Source organism: Hyperolius riggenbachi, chromosome 10, assembly GCF_040937935.1.
Source record: "Hyperolius riggenbachi isolate aHypRig1 chromosome 10, aHypRig1.pri, whole genome shotgun sequence".
Classification (NCBI taxonomy): Eukaryota; Metazoa; Chordata; class Amphibia; order Anura; family Hyperoliidae; genus Hyperolius; species Hyperolius riggenbachi.
Window position 1 is genome coordinate 5,898,755 of NC_090655.1, and position 27,884 is coordinate 5,926,638.

The 27,884-nt window shown below is 48.3% G+C and overlaps 1 protein-coding gene across 6 annotated transcripts in view; it reads left to right on the forward strand.

The window, feature by feature from the left end:
* The window catches only part of ZFYVE27 (zinc finger FYVE-type containing 27), a 149,710-nt gene that overhangs the window by 31,189 nt on the left and 90,637 nt on the right, over positions 1–27,884 (forward strand). For all 6 annotated transcript variants that reach the window (XM_068257954.1, XM_068257955.1, XM_068257957.1 and 3 more), the window contains exons 4-6: positions 10,582–10,768; positions 13,594–13,689; positions 20,216–20,328. In XM_068257954.1, coding sequence (XP_068114055.1) covers positions 10,582–10,768; positions 13,594–13,689; positions 20,216–20,328 — 396 coding nt within the window. The remainder of the gene's footprint in view (positions 1–10,581; positions 10,769–13,593; positions 13,690–20,215; positions 20,329–27,884) is intronic.

Here is a 27,884-nt window from a genome sequence, read left to right on the forward strand (position 1 = left end):
CGGTTCTGCTGAGTAGTGCAGTGGAGCAGCTCCTCCCCCTTCTGCAGAGTAGCGCAGTGGAGCAGCTCCTCCCGGTTCTGCAGAGTAGCGCAGTGGAGCAGCTCCTCCCCGTTCTGCAGAGTAGCGCAGTGGAGCAGCTCCTCCCCATTCTGCAGAGTAGCGCAGTGGAGCAGCTCCTCCCCTTCTGCAGAGTAACGTAGTGGAGCAGTTTAGTATTTACTTGCCCCAGTGCTGCTTCTGGTCTTCCTGACAGCCACACATTCTATGCTGCTTACCTTCTGGCTCCTTTGGTATGTCACATGATCAGGAGGTAGTATGGAAGCACCGAGCGGCTGCTAGGAAGAACAGAAGAAACAAGTATCACTGGAGCAGGCAAACATTACCATTACACTGCTCCGCTATACTACTCTGTGGGGAGATGGGGGGGCTGTGTGTGTGTCTGACCAGTTACCCAAGGGTGGGTGCATGGGTAAGGTTAAAGGTCTAAGGAGGGACTCCGAGTGCCTATTTTGCTGGGGGTGTCCCATGAGTTATTGCTGCATCCCGGCTGAAGCTAACAATGTTTCATTCACAATCGCTGTCGCTAGTGTGTGGGAAAGCAGTGCGCTGTTTTTCTTTTGCTGCTTACAGTGATGCACATTGGAAGCCCTCAAGGGACACATAAAATGGCAAGGAGGGCCGCATTCGGCCCGGGGGCCTTGTGTTTGACTCCTTTGTTGTAGTCTCTCTCCTACTTCATCAGCTCAGTAAATCTTCAGCCAGCTGTGTGAGCCTTATAAAGCATAAGCGCCTGGCATAGCAAATAGGAGGTGTAGATGCTCTATATATTACTATTATTTATTTATATAGTGCCAACATCTTCTGTAGTGCTGTACATAGTACAAAAGTTAGTAAAGAGTCGGGCAGTTGTCAATAGATGTGCAGTTCCAGCAGTTTGAAGGCAAAGGGAGGAAGTGACCACATACAGCTTACGTTGTATGTGTGGAAGTGATGAAGCCGGCGTGAGATGGCGAAACATGAAGTGGTATTTTTTTAGGGAGCGGTCTGGCAGCTTGAGGTTGCTGAGGAGTAAATAATAAGTAGTGAATAAATGCAGTGAGTATTTTTCTTTTTCCTCCTTAGGTTACTGAAATGTTTAGATCAAAGTGTCAGACTAAGTCCAACGCTGTGATTGTTGCCCCCTGCTCCGCCGCTGTGCCACGTAACGTAAATATATAACGTGGGGGGTATCCAGGCTGTCACAGGAGCCCTGGTGGCTGACCGCACTTAGCCTTCTAAACGGTGCCAGCGCACAGATCGTGCGAACTCTGGTCGCAGTCAATGCGCAGGAACCGTTAAGAATTAGCCGCAGACAACTCAGAAGGGAGCCTGTGAGACACGGGTGATTACCACTTCACCCACTGGTTCAGAGTAAACTGCCACCACCGCGGTTACTATGGGACCGTGGAACCCATTAACTGACTGACTAATCCTGCGAATAAAACGGTTAAACACACGATATTCTGTCTAGCCAACAACAAACAGTAGCGTATCTTCAGAGACACGGGATCACTTCTGTGTGTGTGCTGATAAGTAGGGTAGCGGAAAGTGAATGACTTGGAGAAAGTCGTTTATTCACGCAATATAAATAATTAATATATACAGACAATTATTAAAATCAACAATTATGGAAACAGTAATAGCCAGTATAAAAAATAAAAGAAGGGAGAAAAATACTTAGTAGGTGGAAAGAGGTCCTTTAGTGGGAAAACTTGTAAAGTCCTTGGTTTCAATCAAAGTCCAGAGTTCAGACCAGGCAGATGCCAGCATATCCTCAAGCTGGCATAAATGAGTTCAAGATGTTTCAGAATGGAGGACGCTGAGCTTTTTTCCTCTGCCAGTCTTATGCCCCTGAGTCAGTAGGAGGGAGTGAGGGCGGGGAGCCACACACCCCCTTAGAAGATGAGATGAGCCCTCCCCTTGCCCTGGGGATTAGAAATCATATCTACCCATATATGGGCTCTATCTCACAGAACCGTACAGGTCAGGGCAGATTTATTAACATTTTCAGGTCTGTCTCGATTTACCCAGCGCCCTGATACCAGACATGAGGGGTGGGACCCCTGCGGCATCATCAGGGCATTTTGAGACTGCCTAACTGGTAGTCCTTACCTCAGAATGTTCTGAAACTTCCTCAGAACCAGCACCGGGGCTCATGCTACCCTTCCCCCACGTTTGGCACTGCTGCCACCTTAGGAACCCCAGAAATATGACAGATCTGGGAAGTTATAGATATGGCTATGAGACAGAGGTTATTCCCAGGCAAAGGCTTCTTTGAAGTTGGCAGCAGCAAGCCACATGTCGGCTCCCTGCTGGGAAAAGGAGTCGGAGTGTCTGAGTTTCCTCACTCTAAATTGGTTCTGTCATGGTGTTTGTCACCTTATACCTGATGGATGGGCCATCAGCACAGCTGGAAGCCAGGGACTCTCTGGGCCCAGGCTCATTAGCATATCAAAAGAGCCATCCAGCATTTAGGCTGGGGCTCTCTCTCTGTTGAGAAAAGACTGCAGCTGCCCCTACACACTCAACCCAGATTGTATCGATTTGCAGCGCAATCGATGCAGAGAATCGAGTGCGATCGCTTTCCTTCACGGGCGGTTACAGGACGCAACCGTCCGTGACAGCCCTCCCTGGGGAGAAGGCAGATAGACATGCATCAGCAAGATGTGTGTCGTTGCCGCTAACCTGCGAGATCTGATCTAGTTCCCTGTTGGCGTTCTGGTGTCGGCTGCCCGCTGCGTGTCGGCCAACCTGGCCGACGGGTCTCGGATTGCCGGTGCGGCGGAAAAACCTATTGGAGCCTGTGGCTCGGTTCCCCTGGACCGGTCGCGGTCTGCTACCCCCAGGGTGGACCCGACATGGACCGTTCTGGACAGGGCGTTTGCGCCACTGCAGTCGGACGTGGTGTCTGCCGGGACTGCTGACAACGGGCAGTGGGTTGGTTAGGTCAACAGCCAGCCCATGCGGGGTTCCCCTGCTAAGTGGCTGTGGACCTAAGGGAACCCCGCGGGAATCCCTGGACCTTCCCCGCTCCTGACAGACGGCACATGCCCTGCAGTAGTTTGCTACATCCCTGTTCATCCGGGGCCAATAAAACTGTTTCCGAATACCGGCAAGTGTCTTGCGGACCCCTGGGTGCCCTGTCAGAGGATTACCATGTGCGGATTTCAGCACATGTCCCCTGAACGCACTCGGGACCACAAGCCATTTGGTATTCGCGTGGGATCTACCTGTAGGGGGCTGTACAGACTCACTGTACAGTCTCCCCCCTTCCCAGTACACCTTGAAAGCGGCCCCGTCTGCGAGGGGCTCAGCGGCTTGCTGCCTGAGCACCTCCAGACTTGGGTCACTTTGTAGTGCGGCTGAGAATATGGCGCTGTCAGTTTCAGCCAACTGGCTCATGTCACACGAGGCCAGCGGCTGAAAGGTCTCATCCCTGCGGTCAGAGGAGGGGGAGGAGGCCGGAACCCCCTCCACCTGTTCTGAGCTCGGGTTCTGAGCAGTGCAGCTGCGCGGTACTGCTAGCACAGGTACACTGTCAGAATGGCACAGACGGACATTACTCAAATCATCATTGCATGCAGTAATGACATTGACAGGTATAGACATTTTTTCATTACAGACAGGTTGTACAGTAAACTCAGGTACAGTTACAGCATCATCACAACAGACAGTCTGTACATCAAACTCAGGTGCCTTTGAAGCAGGCACTGTTGAACCTGGTACCCTTGAACTGGGCACATTCAACCCACCTCCCCCTGGTGCTCCCCCAAGTGTATAAAGTACCTGGTGGTGGGTGGAGAGTCCGTCTCCTTCCGTGAGCGACAAGGCGGTCGTGGCAGGTTCATAGTAGGACACAAGCTTGCCCAAATCAGTCCCTAGCAACACAGGGACTGGGAGATCCTTCATAACCCCAACAACCCTTTCTTGGACTCCTCCCACTCCCCAATCCAGCTTCACTCTGGCGTGGGCTATGTGAAAAAGGGTGCCCTCTACTCCAGTAAGGGCAAGGGATCGGCTGGAGCTGATGCTCTCCTTTGGCACAAGGTGTGAGTGAACTAACGTGATGTCAGCTCCGGTGTCTCGGAATCCGGTGACAACTTTGCCGTTCACTCTAACAAGTTGCTGCTGGTCGGTTCGGTCGCGGATTTCCTTTCCGCGGGCAAACAGGACAAAATCTGATGATCCAGGCTGTGGTTCGCTGGCGGGTTGCCTCTGCTGTGGGTGAGGTGCAGGTGATGCAGATGATCCAGGTGCTGGTGGTGTCTGTCGCCGCTCCGGACAGTCGAATTTCATGTGTCCGGGCTGGCGGCAGTAGTGACAGGTGACCTCTCCAGGCGCTGCAGGCCTGGGTGCAGCAGCTGCGCTGGGTGGCTTCTGTGGCGGACGGCTCACAGGGGCAGGAGGGTCTGCCGAGGTATTGGGCTGACCTCCTCTCCAGCTGGATGGGACAGTCCTGCGGGTATCAGCCACCCGGGTAGTTGCAAAAGTCTCAGCAAGGTCTGCAGCGACAGTTGCTGAAGCCGGCTTGCGTTCTAGCACAAATTGTCGTACATCAGCAGGGCAAATGTTCAGAAATTGTTCGAGGACTATCAAGTCCTCCAGGACGCCATAAGACCCTTTGGTGAGGCCTAGTGTCCACTGGCGGAGTGTGGTGAGCAAGCTGCTGACCACATCTCGGTACGAATCAGAAGACTTTTTCTGCCAGGCCCTGAACTTTTTGCGATAGGCTTCTGGCGTCAGCTGGTACTTAGTAATGATAGCGTCTTTTATAGCATCATAATCATTATCCTTCTCCGCAGGCAATTCTGCGAAGGCATCAAGCGCTTTGTAGCGCAGCAACGGTGTCAGATGTCTGGCCCACTGGTCTTGGGACAGACGATACTGACGGCATGCTTTCTCAAAAGACCGCAAAAACAAGTCAATGTCAGTGTCCTTTTCAATATTAGCAAATTTAAATTTTGCACTTACGGGTGCTGCAGCTCCTTCAGCAGGGAGGCTGGGCGGTGAACTCCGGCTGGCCTGTTGCACTTTTGCCATGTTTAGCTCATGCTGTCGTTGGCGCTCCCGTTCTCGCTCAGCAGCAGCAGCTTTGCGTTCCTGCTCCTCTCGTGCCTCTCGCTTTTGCTCCGCCATGTACTGCAGGTACTTGTCCAGGTCAGTCTCCATCAGCTTTTGTAATGCCTGCTGCATTACCGGGTCAGCACCCATGGACAGTCCAGTACTGGCCAGCTCCGGGCGAGCACTGTCAGAACCTCTGGGATTGGGGTCCACACTGACATTCTCCGGCGTAACTGTTGATGCAGGGCCCTCAGGATGCACAACCTCTGTACGGTCAGGAGTCTCAGTCTCTGGTTCCCCTCGATTGTCAGATGGGCTGGTATCCACTTCAGCGGACACTCCCGGCTCCCGCAGTTGCTGGGTATCCCATCTGGACAAGTCTGCTATCAGGTCCCGTTTTGTCTTGCGGAGGATGCCAATGCCCCTCTCTTCGCAAAGATTTTCCAGGTCTGCTAGGCACATGTTCTGGTAGTTCCCGGACACTTCCATGCCAAATAAAATAAAACTTTGGGGAAGGGGTACTGGCTACACAGTCTCTCTGTATATATAAAAAATATATTGCCTTCCAGCTACACCAACGAATTAGTTCGTTTCTGGATAGCGCTAGTGCTATCTTAGATACTTTTCAGCACAACACAGATCTCCACCGCTGCCTAACACTGTCACAGGAGCCCTGGTGGCTGACCGCACTTAGCCTTCTAAACGGTGCCAGCGCACAGATCGTGCGAACTCTGGTCGCAGTCAATGCGCAGGAACCGTTAAGAATTAGCCGCAGACAACTCAGAAGGGAGCCTGTGAACCACGGGTGATTACCACTTCACCCACTGGTTCAGAGTAAACTGCCACCACCGCGGTTACTATGGGACCGTGGAACCCATTAACTGACTGACTAATCCTGCGAATAAAACGGTTAAACACACGATATTCTGTCTAGCCAACAACAAACAGTAGCGTATCTTCAGAGACACGGGATCACTTCTGTGTGTGTGCTGATAAGTAGGGTAGCGGAAAGTGAATGACTTGGAGAAAGTCGTTTATTCACGCAATATAAATAATTAATATATACAGACAATTATTAAAATCAACAATTATGGAAACAGTAATAGCCAGTATAAAAAATAAAAGAAGGGAGAAAAATACTTAGTAGGTGGAAAGAGGTCCTTTAGTGGGAAAACTTGTAAAGTCCTTGGTTTCAATCAAAGTCCAGAGTTCAGACCAGGCAGATGCCAGCATATCCTCAAGCTGGCATAAATGAGTTCAAGATGTTTCAGAATGGAGGACGCTGAGCTTTTTTCCTCTGCCAGTCTTATGCCCCTGAGTCAGTAGGAGGGAGTGAGGGCGGGGAGCCACACACCCCCTTAGAAGATGAGATGAGCCCTCCCCTTGCCCTGGGGATTAGAAATCATATCTACCCATATATGGGCTCTATCTCACAGAACCGTACAGGTCAGGGCAGATTTATTAACATTTTCAGGTCTGTCTCGATTTACCCAGCGCCCTGATACCAGACATGAGGGGTGGGACCCCTGCGGCATCATCAGGGCATTTTGAGACTGCCTAACTGGTAGTCCTTACCTCAGAATGTTCTGAAACTTCCTCAGAACCAGCACCGGGGCTCATGCTACCCTTCCCCCACGTTTGGCACTGCTGCCACCTTAGGAACCCCAGAAATATGACAGATCTGGGAAGTTATAGATATGGCTATGAGACAGAGGTTATTCCCAGGCAAAGGCTTCTTTGAAGTTGGCAGCAGCAAGCCACATGTCGGCTCCCTGCTGGGAAAAGGAGTCGGAGTGTCTGAGTTTCCTCACTCTAAATTGGTTCTGTCATGGTGTTTGTCACCTTATACCTGATGGATGGGCCATCAGCACAGCTGGAAGCCAGGGACTCTCTGGGCCCAGGCTCATTAGCATATCAAAAGAGCCATCCAGCATTTAGGCTGGGGCTCTCTCTCTGTTGAGAAAAGACTGCAGCTGCCCCTACACACTCAACCCAGATTGTATCGATTTGCAGCGCAATCGATGCAGAGAATCGAGTGCGATCGCTTTCCTTCACGGGCGGTTACAGGACGCAACCGTCCGTGACACAGGCTCTGTGCAGGATCTAGTCCTGCATGGCTTCAGGCTGTGTGGTTTCCCTTTTAATACCACGCTGTGCCACCCAGCTCCATTATTATACTGGTGGGCACAGACCCCCCCCCCCCCCTCCCCGATCGCTGGTCGTCTCCTCGGGGGGTGATTGTAAAGGGTCCAAGGGGCACGATGGCGAAAAATTTTAAAATTATGTGCTAACATAGACAAATAAGTGCATTTTTTTTTCCAGAGTCAAATGAGCTACAAATTACTTTTCTCCTGTTTTGCTGTCACTTACAGTAAGTAGTATAAATCTGGCATTACCGACAGTTTTTCGACTAGTCCATCTCTTCATAGGGGATTCTCAGCAAGGCTTTTATTCTTTATAAAGATATTCCTAAAAAGGATTTAAACAATGATGCTGGCCAGCTTCCCTGCTCCCTACACAGTTTTTTGGCAGTTGGACAGAGCAACTGCCATTCACTAAGTGCTTTTAAAAATAAATAAACCCTGAGAATCCCCTATGAAAAGATGGACTAGTCCAAAACCTGTCGCTTCTGTCAGATTTCTACTACTTACTGTAAGTGACAGCAACATAAGAGAAACGTAAATTATGGCTCATTTAACTCTGGAAAAAAAGGGCTTATTTGTCTGTTTGCACATTTTAAATTTTACAACTTTTAGCCATAGTGCCCCTTTAACACACACAGGCCGCACTTTCTCCACTGAGAACTGTCACTCTTGCTCCTTGTATGGGGCGTGTCCTGTTTATATATTGCGGAAAGGTCGGGATCTGTACAGCGCCCCATTGCCTGAGCACCAGAGAAGGCTTCTTTGTTATCCTGTTATAGAATGGAATGGGGCGGAGTGTTTACTTACCCTGCAGTGTACACAGAGGAGCGAGACCGGCAGCGGCTTACCTGGATTACCGCAGAAATGAGGACCGTGTGACAGATGACAGCGTGCGTCTGCCGAGCGCAGGTGGTGGAAAATCACCGTCACCATCGCTGCTCTCTGTGTGACGACCGTGCGTGCCCTTTTTTTTTCCTTTTTTTTTTCTTTGAATTTTGTGTTTTGTGCTCACACAGAAGTGATTAGTAGTGAGCAGCTTAAAAAATGTTTAATCCCAGAGCGCCCTAAGTGCTGCTGTACTCTGGTTATCTTTAAAGTGACGTGTCATGATGAGATAAACATGTACCGCTCTGGGACACGGGAAGACTGCGTCATTGAGCAGAGACAAATTTGAGGAGTAGGAAGATAGGTATAAGTGTACCACTTTAAAGAGGGGCTCTGCCTTAATCACTGCTGAACCTTCACCCGATCAGGTAAATACTTAAAAAGAACCAGAGATGAAGCACCCTCTTGTATTTTACCTTATAAATCAGTGGGAACATGACAGTAAACACCTAATCTGCCCTTTGTTTCATTGTTCTCTGTTTAATCTGACTGTTATCACCTCTGATAAGAATCCCCGACTGAGCACTCAGTCTGGCTTTGCTACAGAAAGATTATAGCCGAGTCTGTCTTCTCTGGTGTCTTTTCAAGCCCAAGCCTGCCCCCTTGTGGCTCTGCTATAATGACTCGGCAATAATCATTCCCTGCAAAGCCAGACTGAATGCTCAGTCCAGGATTCTTATGACTGCTGATAACAGACACTTTTAGCAGTGAGGATGAAACAGAGAGCATGGTAAGTGTTTTCTCTAATGTTCTTACTGATATATATGGTAAAATACACAAGGATGCTTCGTCTCTATTTCTCTTTAATCCCCCCCCCCCCCCCCCCCCAAGTCCTGTTTCCGCTAAGTGCAAAATCCCAAAGCGATTATGTATTTAAACTGAAACCAATGGAAAAATCCATTCAATGGAAATGACCCCATGGAGATTCAAGTGCAGAGAACATGTCGACTGCATGCTGCAGATTTCTGCCCCACGCATCTGTTTCCCATGCAAGGATTGATGGCCGCATACAAAAAGTTTGAAAAATGTGCATAAAAATTTTTTAAAAATCTGCATACAGAAAAAACATATGTGAATTGTAATTTGCTAGTGGAAATAGAACCTTACACAGAGCCTGGCACGAGGGGCATCAGATTGGGTACCCGCGGGTTACTCGAAATGTGGGTCGGGTTCGAGTTCCCGTTTTTGATTTTAATGGGTTGCGGGTACCAAATTTACCAGAAAGCAGGTTGTGGGTTGGGTGCAGCTAGTCTGAAAAATTAGACCCACGCAGGCCTCTGTAATGAATTGTATGTGTAGTGCGGAAAATGATTAGAACATTAGTAGCATAGAAAAGAGTCTCATATTTTTATTTTGTTTTATAGCTTTTTTTAAAAAAAATATTTTTTATAGCATCGCACCATTCTGTAATATTTGCAGTTTAGAAACCACACTCTTGCGTTTAAATATAAACAAAGCAGAAATAATGACCCTTTGAACTTTCCTGCAGTAAAACCTTATCTCAAGCTGCCTCTCACAGTTTCTTGGCTGTTCAAGTGCTTCAGAAAACAGGACTGTGTTCCTTCCAAGCCGGGTCGAAGAGCTCAGAGAAGCTCTTTTGCACAGATAACTGAAGTGTTTTTTTAACTCTTCCTGTACTGGAAAACCATGAGACTCTTTACTTTGCGACTAACGATCTATTTCTTAGCTGTACTACACATACAGTTCATGATCTCATGAGTTTATTTTCACTCACAAACACTGGTTCACACAACAGCTGCGGGCCCCGGCCTCTCTCACTGTCCAGGGCCCCCACACCACCATGCGACACCCAGAGGGAAGTGTGGGCAAGTCCTGGACCTCTCACCTCCAGGGAATTCACCCCACTGCCTCTATACTGAATGCCAACTGCAACACACACAATTGCTCACTGCAAGCTAAAGAAATTTGCTACCTTTATCTGGTCAGTAGACGCCTGTCAGCCAATCAGGTGTACAGTCATACATCCTTTGTCTGCCGTACCAAATCTAGCAGGAATTGCATAAATTAGCATTCAGGTGGGGGGCTTCGGTTGGACGTAATCGTAGATTACATCGCTAACAAGGACACCCCGTGTAGGCATCTCCCATATGGTCCCCTTCCTAACCACTCACCTGTCAAACGCATCCTGGAAGCTTCAAAAACTGAAGCCTCCCACCTGAATGCTAATTTATGCAATTCCTGCTAGATTTGGTACGGCAGACAAAGGGTGTATTACTGTACACCTGATTGACTGACAGGCGCCTGCTGACCAGATAAAGGTAGGGAATTGCTAGAGCTGGGAGTGAGCAATTGTGTGTGTTGGAGTTTATTTTCACCTCAGGTTTTCTTTAAGTACATTATGGGGGGGGGGGGGGGGCGGGGATCAGTATTAGTTTTGTCTATGTTGGTTGAGCTGCATGCTGACCGTCTGTTTATTCTCTGCCTCTCGCAGTGGCCTGGTTCTCGGTGGGAGCCCTCCTGGTTTCCATACCAGCGCTGATCGGATACCTGCAGGAGGTCTCCCGCAAACACATCCCAGAGGCGGAGCTGGCCAGGAGGAAGCACTACTGCGTGCGGCGGGAGGACCTGCAGAAAGTCAAGCTGACGCGGCAGGAGGCTGTGGCGGAATTCAAGAGCTTGTGAGTACTTCCACATTTCCAGAAGTGACTGAGCTGAAACCTCCTGAGATACTTCCTGTCAGTGCTCGCGAGTGGCGGGAATAGAGCAGCAGGCTGCGCATTTACACTAAGCGGCGCTTATAGGATAACGAGAGCATTGATTTAACAGTGATCTGTGGGCAGAAGGCAGATTTCCATTAAAGGGAACCCGAGGTGAGAGGGATATGGTGACTGCCATATGCATTTCTTTGTAAACCATGCCAGTTGCCTGGCAGTCCTACTGATCTTCTGGCCTAAGTAGTACAGTGTTCTCCCCAGGCTCTTTTAGCCGAGTGCTCCACCTGGCTAGTTTTGGTGAGCACCCGGCTCTCATCGGTTTAGCTCCTCTGATGCTGTAAGCAGAGTTGATCACAGAAGCACCTGCCCTTCCATTCTCTCATCCCGCCCCACCCGGCTACTTTTTCATGCCACCCGGCTGAAAAAAAATTCTGGGGAGAACACTGTAGTACCTGAGTCAACCTTGGAACAAGCAGATGGCTAATCCAGTAAAAGCTAAATCAGAGTACCTGATCTGCTGCATGCCAGGCAACTGTTATTGTTTAACCTCCTGAGCTTTACACCGCTCAAGAGGTTTTGTAGCCTCAGGAGTCCCCCAGGAGAAATCTATTAGATTAATGTCTGCCGACCACGTTAGCTGGCACTAGGCTAGGTAGTATAGATAGACTGCACCCCCCGATCCCCCGCTTATACGCGCAGCCTCCCTGCACAGCTACACTCTTCTCTATGGGGAGGATCGTACATGACGTCATGTGCAGTCCCGATCCTCCCCCTAGAGAGACCGGAGCTGTGCAGGGAGGCTGCGCCGATCGCTGGAACCAGCCTGGGGGGGGGGGGGGATCGGAGGGTGCCGGTCACCTATAATAGCCTAGTGCTAGGCTAACGTGGTCGGCAGACATTAAATCTACCGTATTAGATTTCTCCTGGGGGACTCCTGAGGCTACAAAACCTCTTGAGCGGCGTGCCGGACTCAGTGTCTGGCATATTGCTCAGGAGGGTAAAAGGAAATAAATGTGTCAGCCTGCATATCCCTCTCGCTTCGGGTTCCCTTTGAATATGAGGATAATTACAGTGTAATTTTGCTTTTGATAAGATTCCATGAAGTAGGTCTCTGGTTCCTATTGGCCCACTGAAGATTCCAGCTCGTGCCTGCCCCCTGCTCGTGCCTGCCCCCCAGCTCGTGCCTGCCCCCCAGCTCGTGCCTGCCCCCCAGCTCGTGCCTGCCCCCCAGCTCGTGCCTGCCCCCCAGCTCGTGCCTGCCCCCCAGCTCGTGCCTGCCCCCCAGCTCGTGCCTGCCCCCTGCTCGTGCCTGCCCCCTGCTTGTGCCTGCCCCCTGCTCGTGCCTGCCCCCTGCTCGTGCCTGCCCCCTGCTCGTGCCTGCCCCCTGCTCGTGCCTGCCCCCAGCTCGTGCCTGCCCCCACCATTACCGCACATGCACCTGTTTAATGATAAACTCTTTAATAAACTTTTTTTTTTTACTTTGACACCATCTTTTTTAAAAACTTTTTTAAACGGGCACTGTACATTTATAAAGCACGCTGTGTATCCCCGACGAGCGCTATGGAGTTATACCACAATGTGTGTTTTAGCACGCATAAAGTTTGACGCGCGTAAAGCATTTAGCGATATCTCGTTATGCGTTAGCACAATTTAGTGTATCAACCCCATTTTATTTATTCTTAAAGAGAACCTGTACTGAGTAAAAATATTTAAAATAAACACATGAGGTAACTTCAAATGAACATTACATAGTTACTTTGCCATCAGTTCCTCTCAGAAGCTCACCATTTTCTTCTGACAATAATCCCTTCCAGTTCTGACAATATTTTGTCAGAACTGAAATATATCAGTTGCTGTCAGTTATATATCAGTTGCTGTCAGTTATATACCAGTTGCTGTCAGTTACATCTGAGAGGAGAACTGATGTGTCCATGTTTCCCTATGGCTCAAGTGGGCGATGTTTCAGTATAACTGTGTGCTGACCAGGAAGCTGTTATGGGGTAATAGCCATTTTCAAAATGGAGGACGGAGAAGTGAATTGATCACAGTGAACAAACAGGACGCGGGACAGGAGAAAGACACTGAGGAGTAGACTGCATGGAAGGTAAGTATGACTTGTGTATGTTTATTTTGACTTTTACTTTTCAGTTCAGGTTTTCTTTAAAAACACTCACGTAATCGCTGCATAAATTGATTTTGTGAGCGTTTTTCCTATACCTTCCATTGATGTGGAATCGCCTCAAAAAATGGCCCAAGCAGCGCTTTTCTGAGCAGATCCGAATCGAACCGCTCAGATGTGAACTCTCTCATAGCGAGTGATTGCACAAGCGCTTTCAGGGCGATTTTTGAACATCGCCAGCGCTTAAAAAATTTAAAAAACGCTCCAAGGGTGAACCGAACCTCAAGGAGGAATTTTACTGAATATAACACGATGAATAAAATTGCTTTTGTTTTAATATATTCATTTAAACCTTATTTAGTCAGTGTTTGCCCATTGTAAAATCTTTCCTCACCCTGATCTTCATTTTGAGATTTATCGCTGGTGGTGATATCTTTTGTTCTGGCAGGTGCATCGCTGTGGAATGTTCATTATGTGTTAGCAATATATAGATATAGGGAGTTTTTCTGATGCTGAAGCCAGGATTATTACCACAAACTGGGCATCCTGAATTATTTCCTGCATTCTGCTATACTGTATGTCACTACAGGGCCGCTTTAATGTTGATGCCTGTTAGTATCATGTGATTAGGGGCTGTTTACAACGCTGACCTATATCTTGTATATTACAGCTTATTACATCTTGATGGTATTCTCCAAGTTTTCTGCGGGACCTGCGAGAAGGCCTACAGCGTTCTGTACTGGCAGAATCCCACCGCCTCCTTCCAGTAAGTAACGCCATCCGCTGACTGAGGTGCTGCTGTGTCATGTGATGTCTGTACTGCGCTTCTCTGTCACAGGATGTCCGTAGTGTGCTTCTCTGTCACAGGATGTCTGTAGTGGGCTTCTCTGTCACAGGATGTCTGTAGTGGGCTTCTCTGTCACAGGATGTCTGTAGTGGGCTTCTCTGTCACAGGATGTCTGTAGTGGGCTTCTCTGTCACAGGATGTCTGTAGTGGGCTTCTCTGTCACAGGATGTCTGTAGTGCGCTTCTCTGTCACAGGATGTCTGTAGTGTGCTTCTCTGTCACAGGATGTCTGTAGTGGGCTTCTGTCACAGGATGTCCGTGTAGTGGGCTTCTCTGTCACAGGATGTCTGTAGTGTGCTTCTCTGTCACAGGATGTCTGTAGTGTGCTTCTCTGTCACAGGATGTCTGTAGTGTGCTTCTCTGTCACAGGATGTCTGTAGTGTGCTTCTCTGTCACAGGATGTCTGTAGTGTGCTTCTCTGTCACAGGATGTCTGTAGTGTGCTTCTCTGTCACAGGATGTCTGTAGTGCGCTTCTCTGTCACAGGATGTCTGTAGTGGGCTTCTCTGTCACAGGATGTCTGTAGTGGGCTTCTCTGTCACAGGATGTCCGTGTAGTGGGCTTCTCTGTCACAGGATGTCTGTAGTGTGCTTCTCTGTCACAGGATGTCTGTACTGCGCTTCTCTGTCACAGGATGTCCGTAGTGTGCTTCTCTGTAACAGGATGTCTGTAGTGGGCTTCTCTGTCACAGGATGTCTGTAGTGCGCTTCTCTGTCGCAGGATGTCTGTAGTGTCCTTCTCTGTCGCAGGATGTCTGTAGTGGGCTTCTCTGTCACAGGATGTCTGTAGTGTGCTTCTCTGTCACAGGATGTCCGTGTAGTGGGCTTCTCTGTCACAGGATGTCTGTAGTGTGCTGCTCTGTCACAGGATGTCTGTAGTGTGCTTCTCTGTCACAGGATGTCTGTAGTGGGCTTCTCTGTCACAGGATGTCCGTGTAGTGGGCTTCTCTGTCACAGGATGTCTGTAGTGTGCTTCTCTGTCACAGGATGTCCGTAGTGCGCTTCTCTGTCACAGGATGTCTGTAGTGCGCTTCTCTGTCACAGGATGTCTGTAGTGCGCTTCTCTGTCACAGGATGTCTGTAGTGCGCTTCTCTGTCACAGGATGTCTGTAGTGTGCTTCTCTGTCACAGGATGTCTGTAGTGTGCTTCTCTGTCACAGGATGTCCGTAGTGGGCTTCTCTGTCACAGGATGTCTGTAGTGTGCTTCTCTGTCACAGGATGTCTGTAGTGCGCTTCTCTGTCGCAGGATGTCTGTAGTGCGCTTCTCTGTCGCAGGATGTCTGTAGTGCGCTTCTCTGTCGCAGGATGTCTGTAGTGCGCTTCTCTGTCGCAGGATGTCTGTAGTGCGCTGCTCTGTCGCAGGATGTCTGTAGTGCGCTGCTCTGTCACAGGATGTCTGTAGTGTGCTTCTCTGTCACAGGATGTCTGTAGTGCGCTTCTCTGTCACAGGATGTCTGTAGTGTGCTTCTCTGTCACAGGATGTCCGTAGTGTGCTTCTCTGTCACATGATGTCTGTAGTGTGCTGCTCTGTCACATGATGTCTGTAGTGCGCTGCTCTGTCACAGGATGTCTGTAGTGTGCTGCTCTGTCACAGGATGTCTGTAGTGTGCTTCTCTGTCACAGGATGTCTGTAGTATGCTGCTCTGTCACAGGATGTCTGTAGTGGGCTTCTCTGTCACAGGATGTCTGTAGTGTGCTTCTCTGTCACAGGATGTCTGTAGTGTGCTTCTCTGTCACAGGATGTCTGTAGTATGCTGCTCTGTCACAGGATGTCTGTAGTGGGCTTCTCTGTCACAGGATGTCCTTAGTGTGCTTCTCTGTCACAGGATGTCTGTAGTGTGCTTCTCTGTCACAGGATGTCTGTAGTGTGCTTCTCTGTCACAGGATGTCTGTAGTGTGCTTCTCTGTCACAGGATGTCTGTAGTGTGCTTCTCTGTCACAGGATGTCTGTAGTGGGCTTCTCTGTCACAGGATGTCCTTAGTGTGCTTCTCTGTCACAGGATGTCTGTAGTGCGCTTCTCTGTCACAGGATGTCTGTAGTATGCTGCTCTGTCACAGGATGTCCTTAGTGTGCTTCTCTGTCACAGGATGTCTGTAGTGTGCTTCTCTGTCACAGGATGTCTGTAGTGTGCTTCTCTGTCACAGGATGTCTGTAGTGTGCTTCTCTGTCACAGGATGTCTGTAGTGTGCTTCTCTGTCACAGGATGTCTGTAGTATGCTGCTCTGTCACAGGATGTCTGTAGTGGGCTTCTCTGTCACAGGATGTCCTTAGTGGGCTTCTCTGTCACAGGATGTCTGTAGTGTGCTTCTCTGTCACAGGATGTCTGTAGTGTGCTTCTCTGTCACAGGATGTCTGTAGTGTGCTCCTCTGTCACAGGATGTCTGTAGTGTGCTTCTCTGTCACAGGATGTCTGTAGTGTGCTTCTCTGTCACAGGATGTCTGTAGTGGGCTTCTCTGTCACATGATGTCTGTAGTGCGCTGCTCTGTCACAGGATGTCTGTAGTGTGCTTCTCTGTCACAGGATGTCTGTAGTGCGCTCCTGCTCTGTCACAGGATGTCTGTAGTGGGCTTCTCTGTCACAGGATGTCTGTAGTGGGCTTCTCTGTCACAGGATGTCTGTAGTGGGCTTCTCTGTCACAGGATGTCTGTAGTGGGCTTCTCTGTCACAGGATGTCTGTAGTGGGCTTCTCTGTCACAGGATGTCTGTAGTGTGCTTCTCTGTCACAGGATGTCTGTAGTGTGCTCCTCTGTCACATGTCTGTAGTGGGCTTCTCCGTCGCAGGATGTCTGTAGTGGGCTTCTCTGTCACAGGATGTCTTTAGTGCGCTTCTCTGTCACAGGATGTCTGTAGTGCGCTTCTCTGTCACAGGATGTCTGTAGTGCGCTTCTCTGTCACAGGATGTCTTTAGTGCGCTTCTCTGTCACAGGATGTCTGTAGTGTGCTCCTCTGTCACAGGATGTCTGTAGTGTGCTTCTCTGTCACAGGATGTCTGTAGTGTGCTCCTCTGTCACATGTCTGTAGTGGGCTTCTCCGTCGCAGAATGTCTGTAGTGTGCTTCTCTGTCACAGGATGTCTGTAGTGTGCTTCTCTGTCACAGGATGTCTGTAGTGGGCTTCTCCGTCGCAGGATGTCTGTAGTGGGCTTCTCTGTCACAGGATGTCTGTAGTGTGCTCCTCTGTCACATGTCTGTAGTGGGCTTCTCCGTCGCAGAATGTCTGTAGTGTGCTTCTCTGTCACAGGATGTCTGTAGTGTGCTTCTCTGTCACAGGATGTCTGTAGTGGGCTTCTCCGTCGCAGGATGTCTGTAGTGGGCTTCTCTGTCACAGGATGTCTTTAGTGCGCTTCTCTGTCACAGGATGTCTGTAGTGGGCTTCTCTGTCACAGGATGTCTGCAGTGCGCTTCTCTGTCACAGGATGTCTGTAGTGCGCTTCCCTGTCACAGGATGTCTGTAGTGCGCTTCTCTGTCACAGGATGTCTGTAGTGTGCTTCTCTGTCACAGGATGTCTGTAGTGTGCTTCTCTGTCACAGGATGTCTGTAGTGTACTTCTAGCTGAAAGAGCCCGTGCGCGGACAGGCCGCTTATGTGCAGTTGCGCACGACTTTGCCAGAAGTCGCCGCACTAATGTATTTTGGCTAGAGCTCCACCATAATTTGTAAAAAACACAAATTCAGGCACGTCACCTCAATTTAGGAAATGTAAATACATTATTAGGGAGATGCTAAAGTGCGCATGGCCAGCAAAATGGCACAGACAGTTAACCCTTTGCACATTCACCTGTTCATACAAATGCATTCACAGAAAATCATCCAGCAACCACTGCTATACCTACAGCTAAGTTAAAAGCCGGGGTCTTTGTTACAAAATAATACTTTCTGTTGAGTAGTCTCCTAGACAGCACAGAAGTACCCAGGTAATCTTAGGTGTTCTAACTCTGCATGTCTGCACATTGCATATTACAGGGCCAAACATTCATTGCATCAAATCAGTATGCACACAGCCTATGCTGGAGTGTGCAGGTAGACCTGGATATACTTTATTAGCTCCTTTGTGAGTTTAGTCTGATGCTATCTCTGTCCCAGGAGAGGACTTCAGAATATGTGCTCCTAATCGTTAGATACTGTAGTTTGATGCAATGAATGTTTGCATGTCTGCACTATGCATGTTACAGGGCCAGAGTTAGGACACCCATGAATACCTGGGTACTTCTGCGCGGTGTAGGTGACTACGCAAGGGAATGCATTATTTTGTAACGAAGACCCTGGCTTTTAGCTTAGCTGCAGGGATAGCAGTGGTGCCTGGATGATTTTCTGTGAATACATTTGTATGAGCATGTGAGTGTGTGAAGGGTTAACTGTCTTTGCCGCCATAATTTGTGCCTTCCTTTGCAGCCGCTGGTCCGCATGATCCCTGCTGGTTTTATGCTGCCTGCACGACTCCCGGAGTTTGTTTTCTGTTCACTTTAACATAATGCTGGAGAAACCGACACAGCAGTTATCATAACGGTTTAACGTGACGCGGAGTTGTCCGGCATTCGTGCGAGGCGTAATTATTTGATAAACTAGCCCGGATCTGGCCGAGGCCTTGATTGCTGTTCTCGGGAGATGCGCTGCTGAATCCTAGCGCTGAAGAAGCACTTTCTGTCTGTCAGTCTATTTATAGTTCAGAGAGAAAGGCAGAGCGTTTGGCCAGTTGCGCTGGCACGAGTCCCGCCATAATAAATCAGCGACTGCTTTCCCAGTGTCAGGATTGTACAATGTCATTTGTGTCTGCCCCAATCATCAGTGATAAGTTTGCCTGTTTCAACACTTTCGTTCAGCGTCCAACTGAATCCACAATAGACCAAGGCAAGTTTTAATGGCATTGAGGGTTGTGAAGTAAATAAGCAACGTGTAAAGGAGTCTCAGTGCTGAGCAAGTCACTGCAGCTCCGCCCCCTCCAATCTCCCTGTCACTGCAGCACAGCCTCCTCCCATCTCCCCGTCACTGCAGCACAGGCTCCTCCCATCTCCCCGTCACTGCAGCACAGGCTCCTCCCATCTCCCCGTCACTGCAGCACATGCTCCTCCCATCTCCCCGTCACTGCAGCACAGCTTCCTCCCATCTCCCCGTCACTGCAGCACAGCCTCCTCCCATCTCCCTGTCACTGCAGCACAGCCTCCTCCAGTCTCTGTAGATTCAGTGGGTGGCCTGGTCAATCAGGAGTGGCCATGTGACTCCGAAAAGCATAAGAACAATAGATGCTAAACTGCATTTTGCAGCATTAGATCTCGTTTAGACGCCCGAACCAGCTGCCCAACGTCTCGCTCAAAAGCTTTTGTGCTAGGGGGCAGAAGCATTTGGCAACCATTAGTGGTGATCTCCTGTGTGTTATAATAACCCTGCGATCTCTCGTGTGTTTATATTAACCCTGGGATCTCTCGTGTGTTTATATTAACCCTGGGATCTCTCGTGTGTTATAATAACCCTGCGGTCTCTCGTGTGTTTATGATAATCCTGCGGTCTCTCGTGTGTTATAATAACCCTGCGATCTCTCGTGTGTTATAATAACCCTGCGATCTCTCGTGCGTTATAGTAACCCTGCGGTCTCTCGTGCGTTATAATAACCCTGCGATCTCTCGTGTGTTATAGTAACCCTGCGATCTCTCGTGTGTTATAGTAACCCTGCGATCTCTCGTGTGTTATAGTAACCCTGCGATCTCTCGTGTGTTATAATAACCCTGGGATCTCTCGTGTGTTTATATTAACCCTGGGATCTCTCGTGTGTTTTATAATAACCCTGGGATCTCTCGTGTGTTATAATAACCCTGCGGTCTCTTGTGTGTTTATGATAATCCTGCGGGGTCTCGTGTGTTATAGTAACCCTGCGATCTCTCGTGTGTTATAGTAACCCTGCGATCTCTCGTGTGTTATAGTAACCCTGCGATCTCTCGTGTGTTATAATAACCCTGGGATCTCTCGTGTGTTTATATTAACCCTGGGATCTCTCGTGTGTTTTATAATAACCCTGGGATCTCTCGTGTGTTATAATAACCCTGCGGTCTCTTGTGTGTTTATGATAATCCTGCGGGGTCTCGTGTGTTATAGTAACCCTGCGATCTCTCGTGTGTTATAGTAACCCTGCGATCTCTCGTGTGTTATTGTAACCCTGCGATCTCTCGTGTGTTATAGTAACCCTGCGATCTCTCGTGCGTTATAATAACCATGTGATCTCTCGTGTGTTATAGTAACCCTGCGATCTCTCGTGTGTTATAATAACCCTGTGATCTCTTGTGTGTTATAATAACCCTGCGATCTCTCGTGTGTTATAGTAACCCTGCGATCTCTCGTGCTTTATAATAACCCTGTGATCTCTTGTATTTTATAATAACCCTGTGGTCTCTTGTATTTTATAATAACCCTGCAATCTCTCGTATTTTATAATAACCCTGCAATCTCTCGTGTTAGGTTGTACGGTCTGCTGCTGGGCTCGGTCTGCATCATCTATCTGCTGCCCCTGTGCTGGGTGTTGGCCCTCGTGAACAGCACCATATTTCTGCGTAACTCTGACTTCTACAGAGGTAAGGAGCAAACCGTATCTATTCTATACACCCAACAAGCTTAGCCAGAGGGAATTGTAATAGCGCAGCGTCCGCTTCCCCTCCTCATAGCGTCATTCTCGGTGGCACTTTCTTAGGCAGGGCTGTGAGAAGAGGGAACTAGCCCCACCAGAGTGGGTCAGCGAGATGCTAAAAATTCAGCCTTGCATGCAAAAATAATGCAAATTGTATGCAGCTTGGAACTTGGCCAATCCATCGAGACAATTGGCAGGTAATGCGTTTTTGATTGGGCCAATTTCAGGCTGCATGCAAGTTTGAATTATTTGCATTTCGTAATCCGCGCTGCTCAAGTTGAGTTGTACTGTTATCTCAGTGTCTGACTTGTTTGGTTGAAATCAACCAGAACTGACAGATTTTGGACTAGCCCATCTCTTCATGGGGGATTGTCAAGGTTTTCTTTAATTAGAGAATACTTGGTGAATGGCATTTGCGTAGTCCAACTGCCAAAATCATGTGCAAACAGGCGGGACAGCAGCCGGCATCTTTCTATACATCTCATCCAGAGGTGTCTTTTTTTTGTAAAAATAAACAAGATACTAAAATCCCCACCCCCATGAGGAGATGTACTAGACCAAATCCTGTCAATTCTGTCAGATTTCTACTAACTACTGTAAGTGACAGCGACATAGGAGAAAAGTAATTTACAGCTCATTTTACTGAGGAACAATATTTTTTTATATTCTGCAATAAAAACACTTTGAAAAGTACATAAACACAAACAGAAAAAGTCACTGTATTAAATTGTTCCTGGAATCATGGAAATCGGGGCAAAACCTATTAATTGAAGTCCATGGCGGGCTAGATTCCCTCCAGAGTGTCTTGTCTCTGTTCCTTGGCCTTAAAGAGACACTGAAGCGAAAAAAAATGATATTATGATTTGTATGTGTAGCACAGCTAAGAAATAAAACATTAAGATCAGATACATCAGTCTAATTGTTTCCAGTACAGGAAGAGTTGAGAAACTCCAGTTGTTATCTCTATGCAAACAAGCCATTAAGCTCTCCGACTAAGTAGTCTTGGAGAGGGCTGTTATCTGACTTTTATTATCTCAACTGTTCCTGAACTATTTACTTTTTCTCTGCCAGAGGAGAGGTCATTACTTCAGACTGCTCTGAAAGACTCATTTTGAATGCTGAATGTTGTGTAATCTGCACATATTATAGAATGATGCAATGTTAGAAAAAACACTATATACCTGAAAATAAAAGTATGAGAATATTTTCTTTGCTGCTAATCTTCTAGTAATTATTCATAGTACACAACCAATTCACTATATCATATTTTTTTTCCGCTTCAGTGTCTCTTTAAAATATATCCATCCCTTACCCCCCCCGGTTCCCCTTGCCCAGTCCTCCTATATCCTCAGCTGCCGGAATTTTCCCCAAGCTGGGCAGAACGAATTGCTAATGTATACGGTAACATTTGTATAGCACTTTTCTCCTATTGGACTCAAAGCGCTCAACAGCTGCAGCCCCTAAGGACATGCTCAAGGGGCCTCCCTGCAGTGTTAGGGAGTCTTGCCCAAAAACTTCTTACTGAATAGGTACTGACCCTAGCCAGGATTCCAATCCTGGCCTCCCATGTCAAAGGCAGAGCACTTAACCACTTAAAGTGAACCAGAGACGATGGTCCGCGTGTGTTTTACCATATATATCAGTGGGAACATTAGAGAAAACACCTCCCCTGCTCTGTTTTTCTTCACTGCTCAGCCTGCTTGTTATCAGCCCTGATAAAATCCCAGACTGAGCATTCAGTCTGGCTTTGCTATAATGATTCCTGAGCAGAGCCAGAAGGGGACAGGCTTGGGCTGGAAAAGACATCAGAGAACACAGACTCAGCTATAATGGTTCCTGAGCAAAGCCAGACTGCATGCTCAGTGGGGGATATTATCAGGGCTGATAAGAAGCAGGCTGAGCAGTGAGGATGAAACAGAGAGCAGGGTAGGGGTTTTCTCTAATGTTCCCACTGATATATATATATATGGTGAAATACATGAGGGTGCTTCGTCTCTGGTTCACTTTAAGGTCCACAGGCTTAAGCTACTTAAAGGAGTTGTCAGGCATATTGTAACAAAATAAACGCTACTTACCGGGGGCTTCCTCCAGCCCCAAGCTCCCAGGACCTCCCTCGCCGCAGCTCTGCCCGCAGCCGTTCGCCGCAGGTCCGTCCCGGGCCCCGGCGATGACGTCAGAGCGACCTGACTGCGCAGAACTACTACCACCTGCGCAGTCCGCTCCGACCCACGTGGCGGTGATTGACAGCGCCAATCGCGCAGGCGCAGTACACGGCGACCTCCAGGTCGCTCTGACGTCATCGCCGGGGCCCGGGACGGACCTGCGGCGAACGGCTGCGGGCAGAGGTGCGGCGAGGGAGGTCCTGGGAGCTTGGGGTTGGAGGAAGCCCCCGGTAAGTAGCATTTATTTTGTTACAATATGCCTGACAACTCCTTTAAGGACTATGCCATTTTTTACAAAATGGGCCACTGCAGCTTTAAACCCTCGCTGCAGGGCCCCACAACTCTGCCTATGACAGCGGATATCTCTCTTGTCTCCCCAGGTGACAGCCGAGTGACACAGCTGTCCCCAGTACAGCGCTGCTGTAGATAGCAGCACTGTACACACTAAATAGACCTCGGTTTCGCCGTCTAACAGTCTCCTAGTGGCGATCGCCGCTGGGACACTGATGGCGGAGCGCAGCCATCCAAGTGGAGATGCGCGCGCAACGGCATGTGCGATCTTCTGCAAAACACGCCCCCAGGACTTTACACCAATCAGCGTTAGGCGGTCCTGGGGGGGCCACCGCGTTCACACCCATCGGCGTGCGTGACGCGGTCCTAAACAGTAACCTGTAACCAATACACTATCCAGCCATGAAATCCGCATTGACCCAGAATGACCGTCTCTACTCCCTGCAGATGGTCTCCTGATTTGTAATTGGCGATTCAAAAAGATGACTTACTACTTTGTGAGCCAGTCATGCCATCTGGAAATTGGATTCGGGGACTTTTCTATGCACCAAACTATGTCCTGTTGCCATGGTTGCAAAAAAGAAATTAAAAATTGTTGAAGGTCATCAGTATCTCTCCTTGAATTATAAAATGGCTTGTGAATCAGTGTTATGTCACCTCTGTCTATCTCATCAACCTGATTACATATTTCATGTAAATAACAAAAGTCAAATTAAGTTTCAATAGCTTAACATCTCCTATACGGACTATCCAGGTGTAAAGAATGTTGTTTGAAATCTGAAAGGAATAACTGAGGTTATTCTTGAGCTGAACGTTATTCCTGTGAGCAGCCACTAGAGGGCAGTGCGTGACACACATCTGACATTCTGGCTAATGGCGCTCCGGTAGATGTATAATCGTTATAGAATGTAATATGTATTTTAAGTAATAAGTAAGATTAATAGCCTTCCCCTCCCCCCCAGCTATCTCAATGTATAATTCCTCAATCAATATTAAGTAGTGCATGACGTTGTTTTTCATTTTAGCTTCGCTGTATTCATTAAGTCGCTTTCACTAATTTAATTAGTAATTGCATGTATCTACTAACTTTCAATGATCTCTCGCCCGTCATCCGGCCTCAGTATGAATGGCTGCGTCGGGGGGCCGCTGTCACGCCAGATTTAACCCTTTATACAGGGAGCAGGGAACGCTCTGTTTACGGAGCTCGTGACGATATTTGGGAATACCGATCCGACATGTCTAACGCAAGTAAATCTTCAAAGAGGTGCTTGGCTGCTATCAGGACATATTTTAGTTGCTCTGATTTTTTTTTTTATTGATTTTTTTTTTGCCTGATGAAGCAGGATAAGACCTGGGAAACGTGTTGCATTGTGGAGCATATAAAAATATTGTGTAATTTATTGGGAAGGTAAGTCACCACTACCTCCCTTTTCTTAAAACTTTTATTCTTGTATTGGCACTTCTGTACCTTTTTTATAACAGTGCTAAATCTTGTGAAGAGCTCTTGTGTCCTGTCACTGTCCTCTGCCCCCCCCCCCCCTCTGCTCCAGAGGCATGTCTGCGCCCCCCACCGCCCTTCCGCCACCCACCGCCACCACATTCTCTCTATTCCCCATGCTGAATATTGGGGAAGGATAAAGGCAGTGCACACAGACTCCAGGAATAATGGTTCCAGGCGCTGCAGCTCCTTTCTATACTCTCTGCACTACCGCCTGCGATAGTGCAGAGAATAGATGGGAAAGGCATTGCTTAGATCCATTAGCAGGTGAGTCTGTGGCTGCTGCATTTATCCTCCCCGCTGTGCATAGAAACAGTGCGGGGAGGAGGAGGAGGATGCAGGGGGGGGGGGGGGAGGGTCCAACCAGAGCTACTAATGTTCTTTTCCTTGTTGTTGCTGTACTACACATGCAATTCATTGTATCATAAGTTTTATTTTAGGTAGTTGTGTATTATCCCGTCTGGAAAGTTTGGCAGCTTTTTGTTAAAGTTTTGTTTGATCCCCAAGCCAGATCTAACCATTTTTGGAAAGCTGAAAGTCCCAAGTCAATGCCATGCCCCATCCCCAAGTTAGGGAGGTTTGGGGAACGGTGTCCCCTGGACTTTGCTGCAGAGAGCGCAGTAGTATTGAGTCTCCTGCCCAGGCCAGTAAGGCAGAGAGGAGAGGAGGGTGCATAGCCATGCTGCTCCTTCATCTGTAATGAGAATGGAGTCTCCTGCCCAGGCCAGTAAGACAGAGAGGAGAGGAGGGTGCATAGCTGCGCTGCTCCTTCATCTGGAATGAGAATGGAGTCTCCTGCCCAGGCCAGTAAGACAGAGAGCAGACGAGGGTGCATAGCTGCGCTGCTCCTTAGTCTCCTGCCCAGGCCAGTATGACAGAGGAGAGGAGGGTGCAGAGCTGCGCTGCTCCTTCATCTGTAATGAGAATGGAGTCTCCTGCCCAGGCCAGTAAGACAGAGAGGAGACGAGGGTGCATAGCTGCGCTGCTCCTTCATCTGGAATGAGAATGGAGTCTCCTGCCCAGGCCAGTAAGACAGAGAGCAGACGAGGGTGCATAGCTGCGCTGCTCCTTAGTCTCCTGCCCAGGCCAGTATGACAGAGGAGAGGAGGGTGCAGAGCTGCGCTGCTCCTTCATCTGTAATGAGAATGGAGTCTCCTGCCCAGGCCAATCAGACAGAGAGGAGAGGAGGGTGCAGAGCTGCGCTGCTCCTTCATCTGTAATGAGAATGGAGTCTCCTGCCCAGGCCAATCAGACAGAGAGGAGACGAGGGTGCAGAGCTGCGCTGCTCCTTCATCTGTAATGAGAATGGAGTCTCCTGCCCAGGCCAATCAGACAGAGGAGACGAGGGTGCAGAGCTGCGCTGCTCCTTCATCTGTAATGAGAGACCCGGGGCACTTGACATATGTACTGAAGACACAGATTTATGCTGTGAAGGAAGAAGTCCTCCCGGGTGTGCTGCTCATCATGTCGGGTTCCTCCTGTACTTCTGTAATTGCACTTTCTGCAGCCAAGTTCAGGGGACACCCCTCCTTCAAAACCCCATAACTTGTGAACTGAGCATCATACCAACTCGGGACCCGGTGCAACAGAAAGCCGGGACTTTCATCTTTCCAAAAATGGTCAGATCTTACTGCGGGAGCAAACAGAACTTTAACAAAAGTCTGCCAAACTTTCCAGATGGGATAATACGTAAGTACTTTTATTTTTTTATTTTTTTGTGCTTCAGGTTTTGTTTTTAAATGCAAACTAAAACGTTTTGGTCTTTGTTTCACATGCCTCTGTGGGTTCACAGTGATAGCAGTGGGGTCTCCTGTAGGTAACTAGCGGTGCATCCAATGTACCGTACATTATAAATTGCTGATAACTGTTAATAATGTTAGACAAACAAACTGAAATAAACTTATGAGATGCTGATTTCCAAGTTCATCTCCCCTCACAGAGCCTGCGGTCATGACCTGACTCCGCCACTAGATGGCAGTGGTGTCACTTGGCTGCAGAAGAGGGAAGACAAGATTTCCTTGCATTAGTTTTCCCTTTTCTGCCATTTTCTGACATGAGTATCCTCCAGGCTGTGACCAGGACCTTCTGAGCTCTGGCTGCACTACTCCAGCATGGGGATTGTGTGTGGGAGGGAAGCACATGGGGCTGACCCACTCTCTGCCCATGTCACAGCAGCAAGGCTCTGATCACTAGGGGCACACAGAACAAAGCTGCATGGCAAGCAGGCTGTGCAGAGGCCTCCGCTCAGAATCACAGACCTCATGTGCAGACAGAGGAACGCTTGTGCATGCAAACAATGCTGGCAATCACCAGCTTGTACTTACAAGCAGAACTAACCTTTTGTAATGTTCTTATTATTCACTAGCTGATTGCCTGGTGTTGCTCGGGTATGTATTTGGCGGGTGTTGGGTTCCGCCCACTTTTCTAACCCTAACACACAATGACTCAATGACCTAGTTTGTGAGCTTTGCATTGTTTGGCATCAATAATTTGCATTGAAATGAAACAAATCTGATTGGCTGTGGATCCACCCTCTTTTCTGTATTTGAACACCAGTCACCCAATGGCCAACTGTACCAGGTTTTAAGCTTGTGTCCTTAACAGTGCACGAATGGCAGCAATTGAATAGTCCCCTTGAAAAGCAATAATTGACTTTGGATTGGCTTTTGTAGGCTCCACCCTCTTGTCTGAATATTAATCCCAGTCACCCAGTGACCAACTGTGCAAAGTTTGAGAACCCTGCCATTAACAGTGTAAGAATGGCTGCTGTTTACATTTTCCCAGTGAAATTTGTATTTGTCTCCGCCCACTGATGACCCAGCATTGCCTGGGTATGTATTTGGCTGGTGTTGGCTATGCCCACTTTTTATAACAAAAAACAGACAATTACTTAATTACTCAGTGACCAAATTTGTGAGCTTTGTAGTCTTTGGCATCAATAATTTGCATTGAAATGAACCAAATCTGATGGGCTGTTTGTGTCTCCACCCCTTTTCTGAATTTGAACCCCAGTCACCCAATAAATAACTGTACCCAGTTTGGGGCTTGTGCCATTAACAGTGCAAGAATGGCAGTAATGAAATACTTCCCTTGAAAATCAATAGGTGAATTTTGATTGGCTTTTGTAGGCTCCATCCACATTTATGAATAATAGCTGATGACCCGACATTGCCCAGGTATGTATTTGGCTGGTGTTAGCTCCGGCCACTTTTTCTAACCCTAACACACAAATACTCAATGACCAAGTTTGTGAGCTTTGGGGTCTTTGTCATCAATAATTTGTATATTCCCATATAAATTAAACAAATCAGATTGGCTGTTTGTGGCTCTGCGCCTCTCCAGCATTTGAACCCCAATCACCCAAATACTGACTGTAGCAGGTTTGAGGCATCTGCTATTAACAGAGCAAAAAATGGAAGCAATTTAAATATTCCCCTTGAAAATCAACAGGTGAATTTTGATTGGCTATTATAGGCTCCACCCACCTCCCATAATATTAATCTCTGTCACCCAGTAACCATCTGGGCACAGTTTGAGAACCCTGCCATTAAC